At 38.0% G+C, this 15658-nt stretch overlaps 2 protein-coding genes across 5 annotated transcripts in view; one reads left to right on the forward strand and one right to left on the reverse strand.

Annotated features, from left to right (window-relative positions):
- The window catches only part of Eip63E (cyclin dependent kinase Eip63E), a 122377-nt gene that overhangs the window by 43994 nt on the left and 62725 nt on the right, over positions 1-15658 (reverse strand). The gene's annotated exons all lie outside the window — the stretch shown is intronic.
- On the forward strand, positions 11972-13315 carry LOC137574688 (microfibril-associated glycoprotein 4-like). The gene is made up of 4 exons (XM_068287090.1): positions 11972-12102; positions 12171-12233; positions 12297-12952; positions 13035-13315. The coding sequence occupies exons 1-4, from the start codon at positions 11974-11976 to the stop codon at positions 13177-13179; spliced, it is 993 nt and encodes a 330-aa protein (XP_068143191.1). The 5' UTR covers positions 11972-11973; the 3' UTR covers positions 13180-13315.

The raw sequence follows: 15658 nt of genomic DNA on the forward strand, positions 1-15658 counted from the left end.
CTAACATATGCAATAGTTAGTTGTCTGCAACTGCAATGTTCTTTGAAGCATTCCAAGTTAGCCAGATAAAAAAGGCTACACTATTTTGCTTAGTATTTAGTATTTGCGTAAAATTTTCATATTATTTTCAGAGCTTAAACATTTTATAAGAGTAAATCTAATTTTGTGTCCTAAATGTTTCTCTATGCCGAAATTTATGCAGAAAATTTGATAATATGCAAATATTTTGGTTAGGGCATTTAATCTTCTTACTTTCCGCAAGCAATTTTCACACTTTCACACTTTTCTTTTTGGCCAAAAATTTCCAACGTAGCTGGCTAAAAAGGATATCGAATGGTGTATAAAATATTTAAGGCCAACATTGCGCCAGGACATGGCCAAAATTGTTGAAGTTCAATAAAGGACAACTTTTTTGTTGTTTGGTCGGTAGGGGGGAGGGGCATAGGGCAGGGGGCAAGGGGCAAGGGGCAAGGTGTGGGACTACAGCCTAAACAGCCACTAAAACGTTTTTCGCCAACCGACAAAAACTTATCCTTTTCCATAAGAGCAACAAAAAGAAACCAAGCAAATAAGAGAAGTGAAAGGAAAAACCCAGAAGCCTTTTGGCAAAAATCAATAAATATTTAAGAAGCTGGCAAAAAGAAAAGCACCGAGATTGCATTTAATTTAAAACTCATAAATACGAAATTGCTCAACTTGACAACAATCATAATAAAATTTGCTCGACAAAATATAAATTGCAAATGAGATTTTCTCGTACATTTTCTTTCACTTTTTTTCGATTTAACATTGGGAGGGTCTACAGGAAAGAAAACTCTTTTTGTGAGAGGCCAAAAAACAATTTATATAATTGCGAGTGAAATGTTATGGAAAATCATTGAAATTACTTTCGAGTGCAATCATCAACGAAATTCCAAAATTCCAAAATTTCAAATCTAAATGCTTCAAAAAATAATTAACAATCCTTTGGGTAATGAGAATGGTTGACTGGATAGACGGTGACGGGGAGGAGAAACAAATAAGAGGAGGTAGTATATAGCTAAATGGTTGTTGGCTTTGCAGAGCAAACTCATTCAACTGAGTTGACATTTACAAGACATTACCGAAATGGCAAATGCAAAATGGTAAATTTATTTTAAGCAAGCAAAAACAACAAAAGTGAATACTGCAAAGTTTGCAAAAAGGAGTTGAAGTTGCATTGGCGAGGGCAAAGAGAGGAGGAGGGATGGGCGCAAGTGAATCGTAAAACGACAAACTAATTGAGCTCAAGTGAATTTTCAAAATTTTCACTGACAATCTGCTACTACATTTTGTGCCATCACGAGGGTTGTTCAATTAGTTGAAGTCGAATTGAAAGGATTATCCAATTCAAGTCAAGGGCATTGCCCATGGCATACACAAAATGGTCTACTCTCTTATTGAACTACCCTCGTAGGACTTAGTAGTCATAGTAGTTGCAGTACTTGAGACAACTACTTTTTGGGTTTTAACGCCTGATTTATGCACAAAAGGCAACTTAAAGATGCCACTCGAGGCAAGATGAGCAAACAACAAACTTGAATAGTTGTGTTAAAGGATTCTCACTTTCTCTCCCTTTTACTCTTTCTATTTATGTATGTATGTATGTCTGTCTATCTATCGGTATTGTATTGTTCTTTCCCTGTCGCTCTCTGTCTCAATTTTGAAGTGTTAGCAAACATTTTTGCAGCATTTAATTTGCTTTGCTCTCCTCTTTTGCATAATAATCATCATTATCATCATCTACATCTACATTCACATCTTGGCATCTCCCTAAGATAATCAACATTTTCGCTCTCTCTCTCATTATCATTAACAAGTCGCTGACTTCTGTGTGCCTTGAAGTGGCCTCTAGGGTCTTAGCTAATGGCCCGCGGTGCCGGAAGTTTTTTACCATTCCTCCCCACTATGGAAAAGTGCACACAAAAGCCTTCCACATTCAGTTCCCCAGTTGGAGTCGGTAAATATGAAGTTTGATAAGTGGGTGGCTAAACGGACCTAGGACTTGGCTTGACTTGATTTCGTTTGCTTTGCTCTGGTTTGGTTTAGTTTGGGCTTGGTTTGGGCTTGAAACACTTGACTCGGTCCAGACGGCAGACGTCGCCGAAAAAGTTTCGAGGCGCGTGGTTCTTTATGAGATTTTTGGCCAAAAAGTGTATGTTCCATTCCCCTCTCTAAAACTCTTAGCTCTTGAATACAGCTTTTATATGATATGGGAGTTTTGTAACTGAACAGACTCTTCCTTTATTTTTTTTTGTGTTGTCTTCTGTCTCTCTTCTGTTTTTGTTGTATTTTTGGCTGAAAAGTGCAGTCATTTGCAGCAAAGTGCTTAGGGCTAGACAAACAGTGGGCAATTGTCAATGGGAAAAACAAAAATATAATTAAATTAACATTTTCTTTTTGTATTACATTAGCTGCAATATATGCTAAGTTTCTGTAGAAATATCTGAATGAAATGTCAAATCATTTCAGGAGCAAGGAGAGAAATTGTTGGATGTGGTCTGAAGAGATGAATTCCCTTGTTCTATTGGGAAAACTTTATCCTATTACTTAAACAGTCTAATCTCTTATATAAAGCAGCTTTTTTCGCATATTCACAAAGTTACATTTTGGTCTAATTTTTGGAAACTTTTTATCCACTGTATATGCTATCTACTCCCAGTCACGCATATTTACCACGTCGCACAACGCGGGGTCGTACTTTTGGGTTGTCTCCCCTCCTTCCACACTGAATCTGCCACAATATACTTCTACTGCCTCATCTCAGTAAGAAGCGCAGCAAACGCTTTTGTTTATGTTCACTTAAAATGGCAATCGCTGCCTTTTTGACTGCCGCAAATGTCGTTACGTGCACAAGTTGCGCTTTTAAAATAATTACAAAAGAAGACAAGTGTGTTTGGGTGAATGTCTGTGTGTATGTGTGTGTGTCTGTGTTTGCAATGGCAGGGGAAAAAATAGAATAAACTCAACTAAAAACATGGTCAAAGTTTTGATAGAAAAAAAAAAATAAAAATCTGAAGCATGCTTTTCGCCGCTGAGTTTGACAGCCACTGGCAAAATCCCACAAGGCAGCTGTTACATAAGCGAGAGAGTTGCAGCAGCATATTGTCAATTTATGTGGAATCGTGTTTATATATATATATCATCTATATATATATACAAAGATTACATAATGACATCAAGTTACCGGTTAGATAAAAAAATGGGGAACAACAACAGCCAAGTCAAGTGTGCCTAATGCAAGGGAATGGCAGCAGCGAAAATAAAGAGTTCAGCGTCTTGGAAAATCTACTCCTTGGAAAAGAAGGACTAAGGACGCTGCTGCTTGCCTGCCTGCCACATGTCAAATAACTTCATAACTACGAAAATTGCATGAAAAAAACCAAAAAGAAAACAGAAATAGCTTGCAAAAGCAACAAAAGCTGAAACAAAAATTTATTATGCACAGGCGATAAAACGTTTTGTGTAACAAGAAAAAGCAGGACACACACACACACACCAAAAAAAAAAAAAAAAAAAGAAATGCAGGAAACAATAGACAAGGCAAAAGCAACCCGCCCCGGCACCCTTTTTTCTCTTCACCATTCGCCCTAAGGATGGGGGGCAGCAGCAGTCAGTGAGGTGTTAATAGTAGTTGTTGTTGTTGTAGTGAGGAAGGAGGAAACGAGATGGCACCTCGAGGCTTGATGCGGGTTTACATTAAAATGCCGCAAACGCAAGTTGACACTATTTCTTCTTGTACAGGAAGAAGCATCCATGAGAGATGGTAGAACTTTCAGCCACGTCATCAGCCAAACATTAAGCTCTATATGTGGGCGTTAATGGGTTAAAAGTGCGCTTAGAGAAAGAGAGAGAGCGTGTATAGATTTTATAATGTGTTTGCCTACGGTTGTTGGTCGTCTAATGCCCAGCCGAGCCGAGCCCAGCCCAGCCCGTGCCGTGCCGTGCCATTCCGTTCCGTATGGTGCTCTTAGGCAGTTGCATGAGTTGCAATTTTGTGCAGTTCTGCAGGAAGAAAACAAAAAGAAAAGAAGAAAGGATCCAGGCAAAAGCACTAGCACTGGCCCGAGAGGACGAGAGGATAACACCTGCAAACACCTGATGACGACAATTTTTTCAGCTAGCTTTCACTTCCGCCTGCTGAGCTGGCAAACTTGTTCAATGTGTGCACACACACCAACAACCACACACATAAGTGTGGGTGTCATGTGTGTGTGTGTCTGTGGGTTGATTACAAAATACAGTTTAATGTTGATTACATATGCAGAAGAGACAGCAGCAGCCAGCAGGCCACAGAGGTAAATGGAACTGATCTACACAAGGAGAAATTTTGGCCTAACCTCAATGCAAACAGTTTGGCTAAAACAGATTCAAATCAAAGTTAAATGATATTGGAAATTTTACTTAAAATTATTGATTGGTTTTTTATTAAACATTTAGAAATTACCAATAATAAAACATTTAGCTAGGGGATTTCTTAAAGTGTATACGTTAACTAAGATGTTGCTGACTTGGAGCCTTCTTATGACAAAAGTCTTCTATCCCTTTTTAACTTTCGCTTCTGTCTCTCTCTCTTTCTCTTTCGTTAGTTCACCATCTGCCAGGTGCCTCATTACGCATACAATGTTGACACCAAACTAGTTTTTGGGGGCAAAGCTAGCCTTTAATATTAGGGGGGAATTGCATATTTAATATACCTACATACATATGTATATATCAATATATGAAAATGTAGAAATTTCTACACATACAGTTTGCCATGCCCTGATGGATCTCAAACTGTGACAGTAGCAGTCAGCAAGCAATCGACACACTTTGTGAATAAATGCAAATTGTATAATCAATTTGATTTTACTTTTGTTGATTAACTGCTAACGATTTAGCAAACGATTTGTTTTGTTGTTGTAGAGTAGTTCAACTTATTTGTTTGCCTTTTTGTTCGTTATCGTTTCCTTTTTTTTTTTTCCATAGAATGATGTAAATTTGATTTGAGCAAATTTCCAACAATTGTCGTGACAATTTTCATTTAACTCAACGTGATACGAACGTGATGGAGCATTCAAAACGAACGCTGATAATCATGATGATGATGATGATGATGATGATGATGACGATCAGCGAGCGTTGTGCAAATGTGCTAATAACAAAATTATATTAAATTTAATATGCCTTAGTTAGCGTGAACACAACACACACAAGTGAAATTGTTGAAAAGTGAATTTGAACTCACTCCTCACACCCAACATTTTCGATGGAAGGGAAAATTTACGACGAGTACACATGAAATGCGAAATTGAAAACCGTTTTCTTGTAATTGAATATGACAGATGTGAAGTAGGAGTATGGCATCGGATGTATTTGAGACAACAACAAGGTGAAAGATAAACCAACAAATGAGCACAAACCAGCAACCAGAACCCAAAATATAGGATAACATCTACGAACTTTGTATACACTTTTCATTGAACAATTGAAATGCAATTTTCTTGAAAAGGAAACATGGAAAGTTACCGATAGCCCAAACATAAACATTCTCAAATATATCTTAGGTGAATTAAATAAACCAATATTTTCTTTCTAATTTATCTGCAGCTTTTACTAAAACTAAGTGCTAAAACATAAAACTGAGTAAGAAGTGACCAAGGGTCGATAACTCTATGTATGAATATTCATTCGTTGTTGATCTTAGACATCTGCTTTTGATAGAAAACAATTTTTCATACACAACTAAAATGGATTTTCACATTTTTACAAAAACTTAAATGGGGGAAAACTGGGTGAAGAAAAATCACTGCCCTCCCCCCCAACCCTTACCTCGCAGTAGGATGAAAACTTGCTACCCTTATCTATATGTCAATCTGATGAGAGCCTGAGCCTGGAAATTCAATTTCTACCCGCTTCCTGTTTTTATTTTCCTTTATTTTTCCGCTCTCTCTCTCTCTCTCTCTGTCTCTCTCACTCTATCGTTTTCGTTTGCTATTTAACTTAATAAAATTTATAAAGAAAAACAAATTTGTGTGTATTTTTTCTCTTTTCTTTTTTAGCTTAATGAAATTTAAAACTTTCGACAACTTTAATGAAAATAAATAGAAATTTGCAAAAGAAAGAAGCAGAGGACGATGATGCTGATGAAGAAGAAGATGAAGGAGCAGATGAAAGAAGTGGAAACCTTTTGGCCCGGGATTAGCTCGTCAGTGGCAAGTTTCGACAACTTTAATTGGTTTAAAATTAGAAGAGAAAACAGGAAAAGCAATAAGCGAATGCAAATGAAAAAGAGTGAGAGATGGTCCCTCTCTCAGAAAGAGAAGAGAAAAGTGTGAAAGAAATATTTTGTGACAATTTGAGTAGGAAAGAACACCCTCAACATCGACATCAAGGGCTGTCAGGAGCAACAACGTTTTTGTTTCGTTTTTCTATATAAATCATAAAAAAAACAAAAAAAAAAAAAAAAAAAAACGAAATGAAGCGAATGTTTTTTCCCCCTCTCCTCCCTCTTTTCATACTCTTCTCTTATCAAGTGTTTAACTTTAGGAAGGCGGCAGGAGGCGGGTGGCGGGTTGTTGATGGAGAGGAACATGAGCGGCGTTTGTTGTAGGGATTTGAAGAGGATTGGATGCTGGGATTAGTGGGGGATCTCTACCTGTTTTTGGTCAAACAATTCTGTGACTACCACAAAGGCAGGCCGTCGCCTCGTATCGATTGCAGAGCCATCTCTGACCGACCACCACAGGACCACCGAGGACCGACCATCGACCACCTGAGTTGCTTGCTGGCTAGCTTGTTGCCCCCGTCTAGAGTTTATATGCTAAACAACCCCCAAAACAAAAGTGGTTCCCGCTGATAAGCAACAAAATGTTGAATGTTGCAAATGCCAACGTGTGGCAGCTTGTGATAGCAACCCATAGAGGGTTGCTCCGTTGTCGCTGTCGTTGCCCGTTGCCGTGCAATATTTTGAATGATGTATGGGTGGGTTGGAATTCTGTTTTTGGGTGGTTCGTTCGTTCGTTCTTCTTGTACGCCATGCAAATTCGTCATGGTGCGTTTCGCCACCAACGTCCGTTAGTCCAATGAACCCCCGAAAAAAAGAAAACAAAAAATATGGTAAAGGCGACGACAGAAATCCCTGGAATGGATATACATACGTATGTCTGTCTGAATGGTTTGATGATGGCTGGCTAGATGTATGTATGCAATATTTTTGCCCTGACTGTAACACTGTTAACCCATGTGTATGCTGGGAATGGCAAAAACCTGGCACGTGTCTGCACTTTGAGCTCAAACGAAGCAGCAGCCAACTCCATTAGCAGGCCAAAAGAAGTAAGCAGCAGCAATTCAAGCTGATGGGGTGGGAGCGAGAGCGGGAACGGGTGCATAAAGAACAGGTAAAGCAGCAGCAACCCTCAGCCAAGTCGTCAACGCTTTGCCATTTCACCTGAGGCCATCAGAAATACGCAAGGGGGAACAACAAGCAGGCAGGGATTGGGTAGAAGAAGCAACACTGAGCACAGAAAACTCAGCTGAGAGCTCAGTTTGAACTGAACTGAGCCGAGCTGCGATGCGTAGAGGTGAGGTGAGGTAAGGTAAGGTAAAAGCGAGGTAGAACGAACCTTTGCCAATTTTTTTGGTTACCTACTGCACTTCAAATGCAGTGAACCGTGCATAGAAGGCGGTTTACTGAACTGAGAACTGGGAACATGGCCATGACAAGCTTTAAAACTCCTTTAAATGGAAAACGGCCTATGAAATGTTCAGATTTACTTTCAAGAATTTAAAGCGTACAAAATCTATGAACTATTCACAATAATACTGCTGCATTTACACACCTGGATAACTTAAAGAACGTTAGGTTTTGCTTTTCTTTTTCATTTTAACCACATTTTGAAAAGATTTCCCTTAGTGTTTTTTTTTAAAGTTACATCTCTTAGATTAAGCTTTGGCTTTAACTAATTTCGAATGCACAACCATTAACCAGGTTCAATTGTACGTATCGATTCTCAATTTTAAGATGAGAATATTCCCCATATATATGTATGTAGTGGCTGCCATTTGCCCTGATTTTTGTCCTTTTCTTTTCGTTTTATTTCCGTGCCTCATTATTTTTTATAGCCATCCCATTATCGCTTTACATATGTCCTCGCTTTCGTCTCCATTTCGCCATCTTCTTCTATCCTCCTATTATCTCTCTCTCCCTTTCACTCACATACTGTTTAGCATTTGGCTTTTATTACATTTCTTTGCTGCTGCTGCTGTCTAAGTTGCCATCATCTGAATTCCCACTCGCCACCCACCAACTTGATTGAGAATTGTTCTGATTTTCAGTCGCTCTCAAACTGTAGGTATATGTATATGCCATTTAACGGACATTAAAAAATTGGCATTTTACTGACATTCTCACACATTCCGCACTCTCTCTCTCTCTTTACTCACTCCACTTCACTCTCAACTCCATTCCACTCCACACTCTACTAGTCGTTGGGATGGAGGTGGGGAATACTCCATAGGAGTATTTCCCATAGCCTTCATTTGCTGTTGTTGCTGCTGTTCTAAAACTCCCTTTTCGCATTTTGCTCTCAACAGATTTACATGCGATTTGCATAAATTGAAGGCTTCCTTTGAGGCCTTTGCCGACAACAAACACGTTGTTGACGACGAGAGGGGAACGGCAGAGTAGGAATTGGAGTAGATGGAGTAAGCAGTAGATTGGATCTTTTTGAGTTGCTCATGTCATGTCCCCCAAACTAAATGAATTTAAATCTTTTATGTCATACAAAATAAGGAGAGAAAAAAAAGTCATAGGAAGCAAGTTAATGTTTCAATTAAAGCGACAGAGTACGAGGCAGTCAGGGCCAAAGTCAGGCACAAACTCTGTGAAATTAGTTTACGGCCAAAAGAAAAAATAAACTTTGTGACTTTTATTTAAGGGCCAATCTTCCCCTTTGGGATTTCCCTCCTTTTTTTTCTCATTTTTTCCCCTCCTTTCTTTTCTTCTGCTTGAGAAGTGTTTCTCTTCCCTGAATTGAAAGGGTTAACAAAATTTGATTTTGATTTGTCATCGAATCGTTTTTATTTCCTCACATAATTGGCGTAAAGTCAACCGGAAACGATTATATTTCCATCAATTTGAATTTAATTTGTGTTCACATTTTAGTTACGAGTATATGGTTTTTTGTTTCATGTTTCTCAAACCTTTTTCCATGACTAAGAAGTGTCCGTCTATTGGCGTTTAGCACTTGTATTTTTGTGTTGCTTTTTCAAACTGAGAATTCGCTTTATGCAACGAATTGTTTATGCCTAGTTGGATTTGCATGGTTGTTGTTGTAGGTTTTCCTGTCGCATTGCGTCAGCTTCAGCATTTGACACGCGAAACACCCACTGGAAAGGAAAAAACGGTGTCCCCCTTCTTTAAACTTTTCGCCACACTCCGCCCCAACTCTGCCTTTCTGCCTGTTAGTTTTAAGTTGTTTGCACTGGCCTTTGCATTAAAAATGCATACAAAAGTCGTTGTCGGCATTGTCGTTAGCCTTTTGGCAAAACTTTTCTTCTTTACTTTTACTTTGAAGGCCAAAAGGAGCGATTTTCTTTTCGCTCGTTTTGTGGGTGGGCGAGTGTCGCAAAAACTTTGCTGTAAGCAAGTTGACAGTTACATGCGGGTTAGACAAGATTGTCAAGAGAGAGAGAAAAATAAAGAAATTGCCAAGGTGCGAAGGGTTAAAAGGGTTGGCTTCTTGTGTCTTTGTCTATGACAGACAATCGATATATTGTATGATACCATCCATATATAGATACTCAATTATATCTTGCCATATGTCTCGGCAAATTGAAATTCCCAAGCACACACACACACACACACACACACACACGTTGAAGGAGAACTATTTCAGTCTATTAGTCAAGGCATATGTATATATAATCATATTAAATTACCATGCGATCAAATATTCCAGTTATGTCAGTCAGTCACAAAATGAACCTTATCTATTCATGTACATACATATACATTATCATCTAAATATGGCAAAAATGTTCATAAGGATATGAATATGCCAAAGCAGAAAATGTCAGAGAAAATGTTGACATTGTTGAGTTAAGATACAGCAAAAAAAAAAAAAAAAAGAAAAGAAGAAGAGAAAAAAGGCTAACGTTAGGTGAAGCATATGTATGTACATGGCAAAAGGAGTAGGAGGAGCAGGGAACAAGTTGACAAATCAAGTTTTTTTCTTTTTGCATAACGAGCACAAAAATGTGCAGTGCTGGTGCATACAGATACAGATATATATATACATATATGTGTATGTTTGTATGTATCTTTCACTCTGAGTTTTGGATTGCAACACAAAATTACTTGACAACGTTAAGCAGCACGCAGGCAAAGCATGAGATAGCAAAAAAAAACAACAAAAAAAAAAAGTTGATACTCTTCATAGAGATTAGTTACATTAGAAAGTAGCAAAACCTTTAAACAACAAATGCCAAGTTTTGGCTCACTCTCTCTCTTCTTGTCTGTTGACAAAATACCTCAAATGGAACACAAATGTTGCACAATTATTGCAAACACGACATCAGCTTAGTTAGTTGTTTTTAGGTTTTCATCATTCTTCTCTTTTTGTTTTTTTTGTGTTTTGTATTTTTGAAGTAACAGAGAGCCAGAGGGCAAGCAAATATGACAGAATGCAGTACCACACGCTGACTGCACATCCTTTTATTCAAATTGTCAAACTAGAAGATTGCACAAGTACGTACGTAGCATGTGCATACAAACAGCTAGCAAACTAACTGTAAAGTTCAACTGAGCGTATGTGTAATGTTTGCGGATGACAATTTACGAGTGCCGTCAGAAGGCTAGAGTTAGAGAGTTGTGTCCCATCCATTCTATCTAACCATCCATCCATCTATGGGACTATGGGACACTATGGGACACTCCCTAGTATGCTCTCATGCTTCTCCACTAATTGCCAACAAAGCAAACACAAAAAAAACAACAAAAACAAAACTCTATTCGCTCCATTCGCGTTGACTTTTTGTTTGCGTTTAGCTAACTATTTTTGAAGTGCGCCACAGCGCCAAAAAGTCGACTATACAATATTTTTTTCCTTTTTTGTTCTTTATTATTAATGGCTAAGTAAACGAATGGCCTCCTTTATGAGTCATATATGCTAATTTAACCACAACAAATAGGAACCACTACCACCACAAGCACCAGCACCAGCTCCACCCGCAGGACTTACCACACCTGTTATGCTTCTCAGAGACCGATGACATTGAACGATACGGATACGGATACCACTAAGAATCGTTACAACAAAGGGCGAGATGTTGCCCCCCTCCCCCTTTAGCATTTGATTGATGTCTTTTACAAAAGAATTTTGTGTTTTTACTTTCGAGCGATTTTCGCCTCTTTTCCATCAACTGAAGGCCCCTCAAGGACGTTTTGCAAGTACAAGGAAAAGCACTCAGCCAAATGAGTTACAACCGCATGACTCCCCTCCCAAAAAACAAAACAAAAATAAATAAAGAGAAACATAAACACTAAGGTGTAACAAAAATATCTATAAGAATCTTTTTTTCCGTCTGTTCGCCCGTTGTCAACTGAATGAAGTTGACACAATCAGTGCTTGGCTTTTGGGTAAGTCCAATGATGGCAGAATTTATGGATTTAGGCTATGAATAAGGGGCCATTACCAAAAACGGAGTGGAAAGAAAATTGTTGCAATATTTAAAAAATTCTTAGCTCAATAAGTATTGAAAATTGCTCTCTCTTTTCCCAATAGAAACATGTGTAAGCAATAAAATAGAGTACAAACTGTTTTTAAATTGCAGAAAATTGAATTATTTTAGCTTAACGACCAATTGGTTTGTATAACCAATTGTCATAATATTTATTATCTCTTCGTTAAGCTCCACTATATAAATGACAGATTTCACTAGCTTAAGTCACAGAATTTGTCTAGCCTCGTTATGGTGATGTTGCGAACGATCTTGAAACTATTTTTAATACATTTCCTATGTCAATTTGGCAAGTGTCGCGAATATGATGAAGAACTATCATATAATAATGTCACCATTAATCAGGAAAATGGATTGAATGTAAGTTATAGAATTAACTTCTAATAAACCAACTTTTTATTTTTTTTATTTCCATAAAAAATTTGTAGCACCCGATCGGTAATGAAACTTATTATAAACCAAACTACAATACCAAATATCATAGGAAATCGGTAAATAAAAATCCATCAATTGTATTGCATATATCTTTTCACTGTTGATTATTTTGTCTACAGCAAGCAGCTACCCAATTGGACAATCTGAAGGGCTTTACCAAGGACGTAATACAAAAACTAGAAGTACAATTGGTAGAATTGGACAATCTAAAGACTATGCTCAATAGTCTTCCAGGTGGATTGAATCAAAATGCTGAACGATCATTTGCCACTTCCTGTCTGGATGCCAATGTGAATAACGATGGAGTGCATAAGATTCAAGTGCCGGGACTGGATCCCTTTATGGCCTCCTGTAATACAAATGTGGCGGGAGCCGGTTGGCTGGTCATTCAACGGCGCATAGATGGCGGAGTGAATTTTTTTCGCAGTTGGTCCGAATATCGTGATGGTTTCGGTGATCTGATGGGCAATTTCTTTATCGGCTTGGAGAAATTGCGTGCCATTACAGCTGCCCAGCCCAACGAATTGTATATTCACTTGGAGGATTTCGATGGCGAGACCCGATTTGCCAAGTACGAAGAGTTTGCCATTAGCAACGAGGCGCAGGCATATGCCCTAAATACCTTGGGTAAATACTCAGGCACAGCTGGCGATTCATTGCGTATGCATGAGAAAATGAAGTTCACCACCTATGACAGGGATAACGATAAGGACAAGATAAAGAATTGTGCTGTGGCCTTGACCGGTGGCTGGTGGTATGAAAACTGCATTGACAGGTGAGTCATCAAACTAAACATTTATATGGGTTGAAAAGGTGTGCTAGTTTTTTTCCTCAATTTTCACCCTCACCAATCGTAGCAATCTAAATGGTGTCTATTTGGCTGGTAGCTATGACGAAACACTCAGTGGGCGCGGCATTTGCTGGGAGGCATGGCGTGGCTTTGAATATTCATATAAAAATGTCATCATGATGATAAGACCCAGATTGCCCATACAAAGTTAAGCCCAGCTCTTTGGAATATTCAGAATATTTAATCAAAGTCCATAAACTATACATATACATACATACATACATATACAATGTAATTGTTGTCAGTGAACAAAACTAATCAAAATCAATAAATAACCTAATTGAGAAAGTCTTTGAAGTCAGTTATTGCCATTAATGTTCATTAGATGAGAGATTTTCAATTTGGATTTACACGTTGCAAACATTTTAAAGTATTAGACTGTTTCTAACTAACATTTGTGTATTTTGCATTTAAAATGCTAAACTTTAGATTGCAAAAATTTTGATCGAAGTGAAACTTTTATAATTTGCACAAATCTTCTTTAGCTCTCAACTTTGACTTGAACCATCTATGGCAAGTCAAACTAAATAAGCCTCCTTCTTCTGCCTGGCAAACAAAAACAACTTCCTGCAACTTTTTTCTGTACATTTTTTGTGCTTTTATTTTCTCCTTTTTTTTTTTTTTTTTTTTTGCAATTTATGACTTCATTGCGGTTTCCTAAAAACAAAAAAAAAAAAAAAAAAGGTATATAAATATATAAGTTGGAACCCAAGCAAAGCAGACGAAAAAAAAAAACCCACATACCGGAAGCTAACTACTGGGCAACGAATACAGAATGCCCTTTTTTTGGGTCTAATAACTAGGAAGATTCTATGTTATTTTATAACCGATTCATTGCTTGATAGAATTTCATTGCTTCTGTATCCATTCCTATATACATATACAAGTTCATAGGAGTCAATCAAAGTATTAACAAAATTTCGTTTGAAGCTGTTGATTCCAATTGATCTTAATCTGAGACTAACGAATTCAATTAACACATTTCAATTGCTGGTAACTGAATGATGGACTTGAAAGTAAAATTAAGATACCCCAAGTGCTATGGGTATAACTAGAAACGAAATGAACCTAAAGTAAAAATATATGTAGGTACATGTGTACATATCTATTTGTATATGTATATACCTATATGTATATGTATATGTGTGTGTGTGTATATATATAAGACAAGTAAAATAAAAAGCAAAAACTTGTTTATGACTTGCAAACTTCCTGTAAATGCCAAAACGCGAGAACCTCCATCCGAGGTTTGCTACCTACAAAAGTGCAAAGAAAAAAAGGAAAACAGCAAGCAAACTGATGATGACGAGGATGAGGATAAAAAGAAGTGGAAGGGCAGTAAAAGAAAAAGCAATGGCAATGGTGAAAAAAAGAAATAAAGTCAAGCATTCCTCTACTGTTCGTCTTAGACAGAATGACAAACGAACTAGAAATCCCCCACTTGAGTAAATAACTACGAGGACGACGGCGATGACGATGAGGACGGAAGTGTAACTACTTTGCAGGAGATGGTCGCTGCTGTAGGAGGCGTTGTCTAGGTAAGTAAATGAACTTTAAAATGGATACTCCCAAGAGCAAGAAAGAGAGAAAAGAAGAGAAGAGGGAATTGTAGATAGCAACCAACTAATGTAATCAAATCACAACGAACCGCAGTGAGAAGGAAATATTTTGTCATTGTGAATGCAAGTCCTGGCCTCAAGTCCTTTGGCCATGCAAATTGCGCGAACGAGACAACAGAGCAATTGTAATAAAAATAATAATAATAATAATAATAATTTGCAACAAAAAGTCAGTCAAGTTGTTGTTGGTTAACCGCAAAACACACTCTCTATGTCGGCCCTCTATCTGTGGCCATCCTCATCCCGGCTGGCTGCTGTCTCTGTCAACATTTGCCAACAACTGCGTGTCTCCGCCTCTGTCTCGGTCACCGCTGTCTCTTCAATTCAATCATGGCCATCAATCTGATGACTTGTCTCCTCTTTTCATATTGATACACTGGTTGGGATGGTGCAGGGGGTGTGTATGTGTGTACACCGCAATCTTTTGGCCACAATCTTCTCCTCCTTTGCCCGCTCCTTCTCTGTGTCTTGGTCGCGTTTCTTCATTTGCATTTGCACATTCATTCAATCATTTGTTTATTTGCTGGCAAATAAACTGAAAATTGCAGGTAGAAATGAAGTTGGAAGATGAAAAGAGAGTACCGGGAATATGGGTGCGGGTGCTAATGGAAACGAGAACTTTTATATACTCTATTTGCCTCCCGATTGGGGTACTACGATTATTGAGAGAAGCTATAGACAATGTGAACATGAAATCATCTTGGCAGGGTATCAAAAAGTGTGTGTGGCAGTGTCAAAGCCCACAAACGATGAGACGACTGTGGATTCTGTATGGCCCCTTCTGTCTGTGTGTGTGTGTGTGGGTGTTTGTGTGCAAAAGGCGCTAATTGGTGTAAAGTGAATGAAAAACTGAAAATCGAGTCAGACCATATGGAAAAGTAAGTTCTTGTTATTCTTTCAGCAAATGGAAACGAAGTGATTATGGAGGGAGCGAAATAAAACCAAACAATAATAATAATAAAAAATAATAATCAATATTTTTTGCATTAACGCAAAATCAATTTGGCATATT

The sequence above is a fragment of the Drosophila tropicalis genome, unplaced genomic scaffold (assembly GCF_018151085.1).
Source record: "Drosophila tropicalis isolate 14030-0801.00 unplaced genomic scaffold, ASM1815108v1 contig_463, whole genome shotgun sequence".
Classification (NCBI taxonomy): Eukaryota; Metazoa; Arthropoda; class Insecta; order Diptera; family Drosophilidae; genus Drosophila; species Drosophila tropicalis.